General features: G+C 42.8%; 1 protein-coding gene across 3 annotated transcripts in view; it reads right to left on the bottom strand.

Annotated features, from left to right (window-relative positions):
• Window positions 1-6,486: 6,486 nt before the first annotated feature.
• The window catches only part of SRBD1 (S1 RNA binding domain 1), a 184,197-nt gene continuing 178,959 nt past the window's right edge, over window positions 6,487-11,724 (bottom strand). For all 3 annotated transcript variants that reach the window (XM_045828690.1, XM_045828692.1, XM_045828691.1), the window contains exons 20-21: window positions 10,624-10,808; window positions 6,487-7,346 (exon numbers count right to left, since the gene is read on the bottom strand). In XM_045828690.1, the coding sequence (XP_045684646.1) occupies window positions 7,057-7,346; window positions 10,624-10,808 (475 nt within the window). In that variant the 3' untranslated portion in view covers window positions 6,487-7,056. The remainder of the gene's footprint in view (window positions 7,347-10,623; window positions 10,809-11,724) is intronic.

Raw genomic sequence — 11,724 nt, 5'->3', positions numbered from 1 at the left:
ACTGCAATAACCTGAGAAACTTATACATTTGGCCTAATGGCTTGGATAAAACAAGACCTCAAAGCTCAGTGCTCCGACATTGGCCTGTGCCCTTGCTCTCTCCCTCTTTCCCTCTCCCCCATCTCTCCCTTCGCCATTCTGTCTTCAGCTCTGGATTTTTCTGCTGGGACTGAGCTCCATAATACCTCAGACATGCCACATTAGATGAGCTATATAGTTGTGACGAATTCTCTGGTATCTGAGAGGTTTCCATGAACTGTTTAGATTAATGTATTTCCTTTCTTTAGGGTTAGACTTTGCTCCTTAAAAATATTTTTAGGGGATATTATAATCCTTATTTAGGTTCTTGATACGACGTAAGAGAATAGCAAATCTTTCCTCGGGGTGGTTTTTCAGTTTACTTCTAAAAAAGGTAATTTCTCGTGCTGACAGGACCAGGGTCAGCTTACCCCACTCTCCCCCTGAATAATAAACCCAGCCTTCGCGCACAGAATCCTCCTCACCATATAAAATGAGTGGGAAGAAACCTATATGTTTCTTCCTGCGGAACAGACAGCTTTGGCAATGAGCCCAGTCATTCAAAAGTTCTCCACGATCTGTTATTTAAATCCAACTCATTATGACTGATTTCAGGCAGGAAGCCAAAATGAAAAGATTGACTAAATGTATTTGGTTTTTCCATCCTGTCGCTTCTTTCCCTCTCTAGTTTTAACACAAGTGTTAATTTGTAGGTCAGGGTTAGAGGTACAGACCCCTCAACACAAGCACTCCATGAATCCCAAACCAAGCATTCTGGGGGTGTTGTAGCATCGAGAGGGGATGACACCATGTTCTGAAGTAGAGAGCAGCCAGGTTTAACCCCAAATGCCCATGATGTTTAGCTTCAAATATCCTTTGCTGCAGCTTAAATTCCAACCAGGCTACAGACATCCTCAAAAGATGTCGTATTCATCTTCCATTCCCAACAGCTGGCACAGGGTCTCACAGTAGGTGTCGAGTCAATGTCTTCCGAGTGGAAATTCAGGTCTGTAGGCCTGAGTTCCTTTCTTTTTTCCTGCATTCCACACCATGCCTGGTCGGTTGCTTTGCACAGCCCTTGCACATTTCCTTGCTCTTCTTTTACCATTTTATTCACATTTAATCCATCTGGAATTTATTTTTGTGTGTAGCGTGGCAATACCATTTTACCATTTTTAACATACATTAAATACTTACTGATTTTTAATTGTTTATTCCATTCTTCTGTCTGTCTATTCCTATTAACCAGACAGTTTAAACAACGGCAGCTTTTGAGTATAATTTGATATCTGGTAGGACAAATTCCCCCATACCATCCAAGTAAATTATTCTTTTAAGGTACTGATTTGACTTTTTCACACACTCTTCTAAATAATTTTCACTTTCCATGTAGCTTTAAATAAACAGACGAGCACACAAACAAAAGCATATATAAATTTTTATATAAAAATTATATATATAAATATATATATATAATTATTTATATATATAAAATTTTTGGAGGATTGACCTTTCCACCATCCCACATCTTCCAACCCAGGAACATGCTGTATATTAATGCATTCTGCTGTTATTTTAACATTCATCAGTAACATTTTATAATTTTCCTTCATATTGATCTCATACATTGCTTGTTAGGTAATTTCTAGATATTTATAGTATGTTGTAATAAATAAAACTTTTATTCTACCATATTATCTAGTACAATTAAGAAAAAACTGAGCGTTTCTGAACATTTATACTCAACCATTTTATATAACTCTTTTATTGGATGTGTATTCACCTAATCAATCTGCATTTCTTGAGTGCCTATCCCATGCTGGGCATTTTCCTACAAGGGAGTGCTGGGGGACACAGTCGGGCACCACACAAATGTTGTTAGGAAACACCTTTTGCTGTGACGCCCCCTCCCCGCCCCCCATAGCTCTGAAGTGAATGAAGCTTTTGTTTCCCACACAAAACGTGAAGCCCAGAGTAGGCCGGCTGTTCGGGGCTATTTTAGTGACTCCAAAGCTCTGCGGTGGATTCACGAACTTTTGTTCTGTGCAGCAGGCACTGTCTGACCACCAACGCTCCCGGGGTTCTATCAGCAGTCCGAGCAGGCAGAAGGGCAAGGGCAAGGGCACAGGATGAGAGAAGCCTGAGAGCTGAGCTGACCTCCACGCCCTCCCCAGCTTTCCTGAAGCCCCATCCCATGACCTGTGCTTGTACTCACGGGCCAGAACTGTGTCACATGGCCACATCCATCTCCAAAAGTCACATTACTGCTCTCCCCCAATCAGAATTCTCTTAGTAAGGAAGACAGGGTGAATTCTGAATAGGCATCTAGCAGGCCTGCCATGAGAGACAAAATTCTTGCCCTTACAGAGGTATTCAAACAATTTATAGCTGAGTGCCTTGGATTTTTTAACAACTCCGCCCTTCCTTGAATCCCTTCTTTACTTAATTTCCTGCTCACTTCACTGGTGACCTTATTCAGTCTCATGGCTGCAAGGACAGTTACATGCTGGTGACCTCCAATTTCCATTTCCAGCACAGTCCTCCCCTCTGAACTTCAGACCGAAAGGGCCAACTGTCTGCTTGGCACCTCCATTTGGGTATTAATGGGTATCTCAGTTTACGTAACCTGTCCATAGTGAGCTTCACCAAAACTGTCCTGCCACGGCCTTCCTTCCCCATGTCTGGAGATAACAATTTCATCCTGCTGGTTGCTTAGGCTAAACCACCCTGAGACTCCCATCTGTCTCACATCTTACACCCAGTACACTGGGAAATCCTGTTTGGCTCTACCTTCATCTTCCGACTACATCCAGAAACCCACCACTTCTCACCATTCCAACCACTGACGTTCTGGTCCAAGCTCCGTTATTTTATGCCCACATTTCCGCGACAGCCTCCTAAAATCACTGTCCGCAAAGGTAATCCTCCCTTCAAGTCAGCTCCCCGACACCCTCCTAATGATCTTGTCCTTGTCCCCTGCCTCTGCTACTTATTCCTGTGACTGCCTGCTCCTTACCCTTTGTAATCACCCAAAACTGCAATCCACAAAAACTGTCGTTTCAAAACACCCTACTTGTGACAACTACACTTTTCCACCCATTATGTCCTCTATTAATCCTATTCTCACCTTCCTCCAACTCCATGAAGACCTACAATCCATTAATCCTATACATTTTCACTGCCCACTCCCCCAGGTCCCCTTACACTGTTACTTTTCTTCTTACTGAGCTTAATTTCCATGGTCAACACTTCCTTCAACCACATGCCCTCAGCTGCCCTGCCCTTCTGCATCTCCCTCGTTTGGCAAACCCCCAAACCTGAACTACATCTTCGCATACTCAGGACCTGTGCCCACACAGCTGATGTGGCTGAAGAAAATGTATACTGATCCTATGTTCCACTGACCACTCACCTGAAGTGAAACATTGAATATTGTCTGGAAATTACTGAATATGTTCTGTTTCCCTAGGCTTTTCCCTTTCTCATCCTTTTCTTACCTTTTCCTTTCTTCTCAAACCCCCAGCTCCTTTCCCCCCAATCTTTGGTGTCATTTGATGACGTGCCTTTATATTTCAATGTGAAAAACAGAAGCAATCCAGAGAGACCTTTCACGAGCTCCCAGCACCGTATCTCCCTCCCTACCTCTGTGCCCATATATTCAATCATCTCTCTTGTTGTTATGGATGAACTCTTGCATTCCTATCGTGGACCAATCACTTGTGCACTAGATTCCACCTGAACTTGTCCACCCAGGGATATCATCTCAGCAATTCTCCTGTGTCAAATTTCCATATTTTACCGGATCATTCCCATTTGTGCGTATTATTATTTTTTCTGACATACACACACACACACACACACACAAATTGTCTCTGGATTCCTTTTCCCCTTCCAGCCTCTGTGCTAATTCTCTTCCTTTATAGCCAAAGCCCCTGAAAAAAATGGTCTATGTTCACCATCTCCAACCCACCTCCTCCTACTCTCTCTTTGACCTGCTCCAGTAAGTCTCTCACCCCCACCATGGATTAGAAACTCTTGTTAAGGTCAACAAAACACTCATCCTAGCTGGCATAGGTCATCTCTCACATCTCAGTCAAAACCCACCGGAACATTTTTCTGACGAGATCAATCCACCTATTAAATGCTGTCACCATTATATCACTTATCATGGTTGTAATTTTATATTTTTATGGGATTCTTTGATTAATGATACTTCTTTCCTCAGTAGACCCTAAGCTTCATAAGGGCAAGAATAATGCCCAGTTTTCTAAACTTGGGAGAAGGAGGCCCAGAAAAGTATAAAGATACAGGCTCAAAGGCACACCAGGGCTTATTGGTAGAACAGGGATTAGGGTTAGTTGAATACACTGACCACCAAGCACCATGGTACATTCTGGGGTTAAAAGATGAATCACACATGCCCCTCTTCTCCTAGCACAGGCCTTCCAGAATCTCCACCATGTCAGGCTTTTTGCAATAGATGTCAAATCATTATGCTGTACACCTGGAACTAATAAGATGGTATGCGAGGTATGTCCAGATAGTATCCAGCCATGTATTATAAAAATAGAGACATTTATTGAAGAAGATACGAGATACAAGAAAAGTTGTACATAGGACAATGATGCCTTAGTCTCCTTCAAAGCAGGCACCTTGGGACCTCTCCCAGTCATCATCAGCTGCCTGGTTGTATTTTCCTGAATCTTATCAGTGGTCTGGAATCTCTTCCCTCTCAAAAGTGATTTTAGTTTTGGGAAAAGTCAGAAGTCACAGGGCATCAGATCTGGGCTGTGGGGGGTCTGAGTCACCTGAGCGATTTGACGTTTCACCAAAAAAGTCTGCACGAGACATGATGCATGAATGGGTGCATTGTCGTGATAAAGCTGCCAATTACCAGTTGTCCATTGCTGTGGCCTTCTGAATCACCTGAATAGTGTCCACAGAAGAATGTTCAGGCTTAATGCAAAATTTGATGCAGATCTGTTGCTCTACTAGCTCAGCCATTTTCAATGCTAGGGCCACACAGTACACATACTCACTCAACAACAGCTACCGCCCCCACTGACTAGCACAGTGAAGTTGTCATTGTTCACACATGAGCATTCCAGTCCACGTTCCTTGGCTGCCAGGTCACACTGATGTTGCACAAACTGTTCTCACAATATTAACAGTGGCTGGACTTTTTCCAGACTGACCTTGTATGCCAATTATATCTAAATTTTAAAGAAGCATTTATTTGAAATTACATTGCAGGCTTCAAAATAAAACTCTTCAGATGCTTATCCCTCATTCATCACTGACCTACACGTTATGAAACAGGAAAAACATTGGAAGGAGTGAGTAGGACAATCAACTTAAAGTTACAACATTAGGATTCACTGTTAGTCAAAGACTAGCAAGCAACAAAAAGCATTTCAGAAATGAAATTGTTAGGGAAACAGAACTTGAGTAATAACACTTTTAAGGAACCTACTGCATTAAAAAGATCTATGTCCAACAGCTGGAAGGCTGCATATATTTTTTAACTTTTTAAATATATTTTATTGATTATGCTATTACAGTTGTCCCAACTTTCCCTCTTTGCCCCTTCTACCCAGTACCCCCATTTCCTCCAGCAATCCCCCCAGTTCATGTCCATGGGTCATGCATGTTAAGTTCTTTGCCGTCTCCATTTCCTTTGCTGTTCGTAACATCCCCATCTATTTTGTAACCACCCATTTGTACTTTTTAATCCCTGCACTTTCCCCCCATTCCCTCCCTTCCCCCTCCCAGAAGGGCAAAGTATCAGGCAGAACTGTCAGTAAACACAGCTCAATTTACCACTTTGTAAGTGACTTACTACTAAGGTGGCCATATGATTTATTATTCGAAATGGGGCACTTTGGAAATAAAAAGAGGCACTATTAAAAATTGTGCCAGGACACTGAGTGTTTACCAGGACTGTCCCAGGCAAAAAAAGCAGGATCCATCATCGTCTTAGTAACCATCCTCCACTTATTACACACAGAGAAAGCCAGCATCTCATTCAGTCATACCAGCGACTCCGCTCAGCTAATCAGCCACAGCAGCCCGAAGGGACGAGACACCAGCCCAGTCTAGGCCCCACTGTATCATTTGTACCCTGAATGGGCATGCTAATACTTACCATCGCCACTGACTGAAGCTAAAGAGTCACTTGCTTTATCCACTTCTTTGTCTTGCTCTTTCCTACATGATCTCTATTCAGTCTTTAGGAAGGCCATTTCTCTCCCAATCTGAAGTTTAATTCTAATAAGGGTATATTCAGACAGAATACACCCTTCTATGCTAAGCTAAGTCAAAGAGAAAGTCATTCTCCAAATTTCCAGAGGTTCCCCTCTCCCCGCAAAGCACAGCTGGTTTACATGAAACTTGTACAAGTGTGTGCCGGCCTCCTCCAATCAAAACGACTCCTAGGGCACTCACTGAAACATCAGAGCAAAACCAAGGTCACTGGCCACAAAACTTTATTGACATGATCAATACATCTATCCATCTGAAAATGCTTTGAGCCATCCACTGGAGGGTTACAAACGTATCAGGGTCTGTTTTACAGGTATATTTTTGCTTGGCTTGGCAGGAGAAAATCATGAATCAAATCTAAAAAGCCTGATTTTGAAAAATCTATAAAAAGGAAGAACTAAAGACTGTACAAGTCAAATCAAGAAGACAATTCCATACAAGTCCAGCAAGACAAAGGAGCAAGTAGAGGTGAAGGAATCTCTTATACAAAATGTGAAAGGAGTCCAGAAGGTGAATTACAAAAAATAAAATCTGAGTCAGAAAATCATCACCACGTCAAGCCACATAAGGATGCCTATTAGTTGTTTTCTTTAAGGGAACAGGTATCGAACTCTTCGTTTTCTATTTATTCAGAAAGAAAAATGGCAAGTGTTTGGAAAGTACTACTGATATTAAGTGAATTCTTTCTCATCTCCTACCGAGAAGTCACAAACACCTGACTTGCTCTTGCCAGTCGGAAGAAACGGGGAATCAAGAGTCTGGCCTTTGGCGGGACACTCACAGCACCCGAAGGAGGTCCAGGGTGATCCGGGAGCGGGCGGCATCGACGTTGAGGACCTGGACTTCCACTCTCTCCCCGGGGCCCAGGCCAAGGCTCCTTCTCTTCTTCGTTTTAGACAGTTTTGCTTCTGTTATGTTTCGTATGGGAATCAGCCCTGCTGTCCCCACTCCTATGTCTACAAAAATCCCAAATAAAGTGGCATTCTCAACTTTGCCTGTAAGGACTGTCCCAATCTGCAGATCTTTCAAGGAAACTATGCTTCTCTTGAAATCGGGTTTAACAAAATCTACAAGGAAAAGGAAAACAGAGATTCAGTGTAAATAATAAGGTACTGTACTTCCCAGACACAACATTCCTGAGTGAATAAGGGTTTACTGCATCTCACTTATGTGCCCAGACCAGTGTCAAGCATTCAAGAGGGTCACAAAGGAGTTGAAGGCACACCGAGAAAATGCATCCTAGTTGGAGAAACAGCATTTACACAGTAAAAACAATTCAAGAAAATTTACTCAAAGGCTTTCTTCTCCTTAAACTCCATCTCGCTAACATGTGAACATTAGCACTATATTAAGAACTGACTCTTATTTTCCTCTTTACGAGGAGGTGTTTAGAAAATGTTTGTTCAATGGATACACGAGTCTAAATCAGCAACACTGACAAAGTAAGATCGCTGGAGACAGAAGATGGGGAGATTCTATTCCTGCCTGGATTCTCAAACTCTTAAAAGCTGATAGAAAGTCCACCAACGTTTGGTCAAATGTGGATGAAATTCAAATGTTCTCTGGTCTCACTGCCCCCGCCCCCCCACCCCCGCACAAATTTGGAGCTCAGGAATTAATTTCTCTCCATTTTGAATATATATAATATGTATTCAATCAAAATTTATGGATTCTTGATGATCTATGGCTCAGAAACCCAGACCAGCTAGTACCCAGTCTTTCTTCTTTTAACCCAAGTCATCACACGGTCCCGGAGCCCTAGTGCCATCTCTCCCCGGCCAGGCACTGCCGGGCGCTACAGACACAAAGGTGAGGGCTGGGTCCTCCGTTCTCAGGCTCCTCACAGCCCTCTCTTCTTGCTCACCCGGCCTATGTTTCTCTGTTCATTACCAACACCCCCCAAATGGGGGGCATAAAGCATGCCAAGGAATCATTGTGGCTCTAGTTAAAACAAAACAAAAACAAAGGTTTTACGAGGGAGAAGGTTAGAACTAACAGTTTAAATGGGGTCTTTGGATTATCTCTGGATTCCATTTATCCATGCTCCTCTCCGCCCCCTTTCCTAGGATTACTGAATGTTGATTCTAGTAACAAAGAACACATTCTGTGCTTGGATCTCCTCTTACTAAGACCTCATTTTCCCCTCCACCCATTCCATTTCCTTTTCCTCCACAGCTGTTGGCTTTATCCTGATTACTTGTTGAAGCTATCCTTTACATTTGTATTAACAACTGGTCACCTCTCTGTTCCCCTTCTCCAGCCCAACCACACTGAAATCAAGATTTTTTACAAACTCACCTTTTTCCTGTAAAACAAAACAAAAGCCCTCTTTAAACCTCAAATCTCATTTTCCTCATAAAGTAGGAATATGCTAACACTGGAACTGATTCTGTAGAATTTCACCTGACGCCAAAGCAGTGAATTCCAAAAGCAAGAAACTTACCGTAATGTAACATTACACGGGGCGACGGCTGCGTCAAAGCCAAGAAACTCGGTCACTGATCAGCAGCAGAGGTAGGATGGTCTCTGAGGCCCCATAAGGATTGTTTTTATGCTGGAAAACTATCCTCCCCACTTTTTCCTGTCGAGGTCCAGCTGGTACAGATTCCCTAAGGGTTCCTGATTAGCTGCGTTGTTTAATTTTATGTGGAAAATTAGAGTCGGGAACTACTTAACATGTTCCCGCAGACAGCCTGGGCCACTGACAAATCAGAGAATCCTCCCGGTACCGGGTAAACTTGAACACGGTGTCTGGCCAGGTGCATGTTCAGTCCCCTGTCACCAGGCTGCTTATGATGGACCCAACCAATCATGGGGACTAACTAGCAACCAGACTGTCAGTAAAATAGAACTGTGTCACTGAGGAAACAGAAGACAGGGTGAGGGTGCGAATGAGGCACCAAGAAGGGAACTACTTTTGAGAAAATGGGGAAAAGAGGTGTAACATAAGCACTGTAGTGCAGAAACATCCAAAACACTATCTGCCCCTTCAGAATTCGACTGTCTGCTTTCCCTGTTGGGGATGTTTTCAAGTATTAAAATGAAAAATTCTCAAACATCTTGAAAACTGTGACTTACACAAGTCACACAGGCCAGCTGCAAAGTGTGTTTAAAGAGACCTATTTGAAATTTCACTTGCCACAATAATAAAAACTGCAGTAACTATTAAGCTCAGTCCAGAGCCCATGCGTATCTGGTTTCGGCTCAAGCAGGGGCATCACCAGATGGGGGTCGCTCCTGAGCTACGTGTCACTTAATTGAACCATGTGATTTGAGAGTTGATGTATGCCCTGAGTCCACAGTAACTGCACTGACAGAGCAATGAGCACCACGACAGGAAAAAAGGATGGACAGCTCTAGAGCACATGCGCCAGCCTCCCAGGGCAGTGGCCGTAGGCCCCCCCTCGAACCCCATGCTGTCTGACAGCCACTGCTCTACCGAGTATTCCTGCACTGCGACACTTTGGATGGACCACCCAGAGGCTTCTACTCCTACATTTTTGGTATTGCTCTTGCTGTTTTTATTTTATTTTACTTTTCTCCAACTTAAAAAAAACATTAATTTCAAACTCACTGAAAAGTTGAGGGAAAAGGACAATGAGCTTGCTGGCTGGGCGTGTTTTTATATCCCCTTAAACCTTTTCAAAGACGCATGCCCAATGACCTCAGCACAGCCTAACCCAGAATGAAAGGAGGGGAGCCCTCAGCACGGCATCATAAAACGGGTTATGAGACAAGTGCAGATTCATTCAAACCTCAGGGCTTCCTATTCGAATTTCCCTGGGAAACCGACACCTTAATTCTTTCTCCCCGGGTCACTGCTCTCAACAACTGTGGCTGTCACACTTCCCGCACCATCTATCTACCTGTGCTGAAAGCTGAGAGCACTTTTAATTAGAAGGAAAAATCAACAGAGAGATAGGATCTTATTTGTTCAGGGTGTTCACTGACACAAAATCCAGGAACTCAGACGGCTGTAATTCAGGAAGAAGATTCACTTTTCAGTTTGTGAACTGAATGCTTCACCTTGGCCTTCTGGTTCCTATGAGGTTAAACAGGTTTACAAAAGGCTTATGAAAAATGTCTGCCACCATGCATCCAGCAGCACGTGGATGATGCATTTAGAAAGTAGGCCGGGACGAGGACTCTGGAGACCTAGTTTCTAGCTTTGGGTCCGGACACTAACTGAGATGACTTTGAAGGAAGGTCACTGCTTTCGTCTTCTCACGCACAGGATGGGAGAATAAATCTGTTTGCCTGTGGCACCGGACTGGTGGGAGGGCCACAGGTAGCAATGTGAGCTATGCAAGTGGAAGGTGTTATTATTCAAGTTCAACTGTTTACCTGTCCGAAAGTCAAAGCTTTCAGGCTGGCTGAGTCCGTCTATGATGATCTGTAAGGTATGTACTGTTGTTTGTAACCTTTCTGCAGTTTTCTCTATTCCTTCCTTTTCAACGAATGACTTTATTTTTTGCTGCATTTCAGGCTTTCCAATCTCACACAGTATCCCTCCAATGAATGATAAAAACCTGCAGAGGGGAAAAACGCCCAGCACGTTAATAATGTTACTTATTTTCTGATTTCCTTACACAGGCCACCCTAACATTCAGTCATCTCAGTCTACCAGGTTTTGTTTATTAGAAATCTGCTACGCAGCCCACGGTGTCCCAGACGGACCACACGGGGAACCCCGGGGCAGAGACGGACTTAGGCTCTTGTGCTGCTTTCCGGTGAAGCCCCTGCTCAGAATCAGCATCAGATACATTTCACGGTGTAACGTGTGTTCGAGTTCAGTGTCATGTGTATTTCCTAATTAAGGACGCCTATATTTACCTCGTGTTTCCTAAAATTTGAGTAGAAAAACGTATTTGAACTTAAATTACTTTATATCAACAATGAATTGATTATATAAAATTCCAGCAAAATACCCAACAAGCACTGTCAGTTTTGACAAATGAGTCACTCTATTTTTTACCTTTGTAAAATACCCAGGATGACCTGTGCAAGCACGCTATTGCCTTAATGATTCTCAAATTCCATCAACAGTCAGGCCTCACATGGTCCAATTGAAATCAAGTACATTAAGTATATTCAGCATCAGCAGGAAAAAGTACAGCAGGGGATATCACAAAGAAAAACTACATTTCTTCCAAAATGGAAGTGATGGAAGCAAGTAAGACTGCAATTATATAATCTTAGGATGAATATTATCTTTATAAACTTTATACATTATATGCCTGCAATATTTACCAAATATAAGTATCTGCATTTCCCAATTTCCCTTTGCTATGTTTATTACTTCCCTTGTTTGAACAGTTAGCTCTCAATTACTTAGCTTTTGGAGTTCAGTAATAAGTTAATTAAGAAAAAAACCAATGAAAGGGTTAAGATGCTTTTTCCCTCCATCTCATCCGAAGACTGGGCTGTAGCTCACTTTCTTGATAT

The sequence above is a fragment of the Phyllostomus hastatus genome, unplaced genomic scaffold (assembly GCF_019186645.2).
Source record: "Phyllostomus hastatus isolate PE091 unplaced genomic scaffold, TTU_PhHast_1.1 phas_scaffold_78, whole genome shotgun sequence".
Classification (NCBI taxonomy): Eukaryota; Metazoa; Chordata; class Mammalia; order Chiroptera; family Phyllostomidae; genus Phyllostomus; species Phyllostomus hastatus.
Note: the sequence above shows the minus strand (reverse complement) of the source record. Positions and strands in the feature narration are given on the sequence as shown.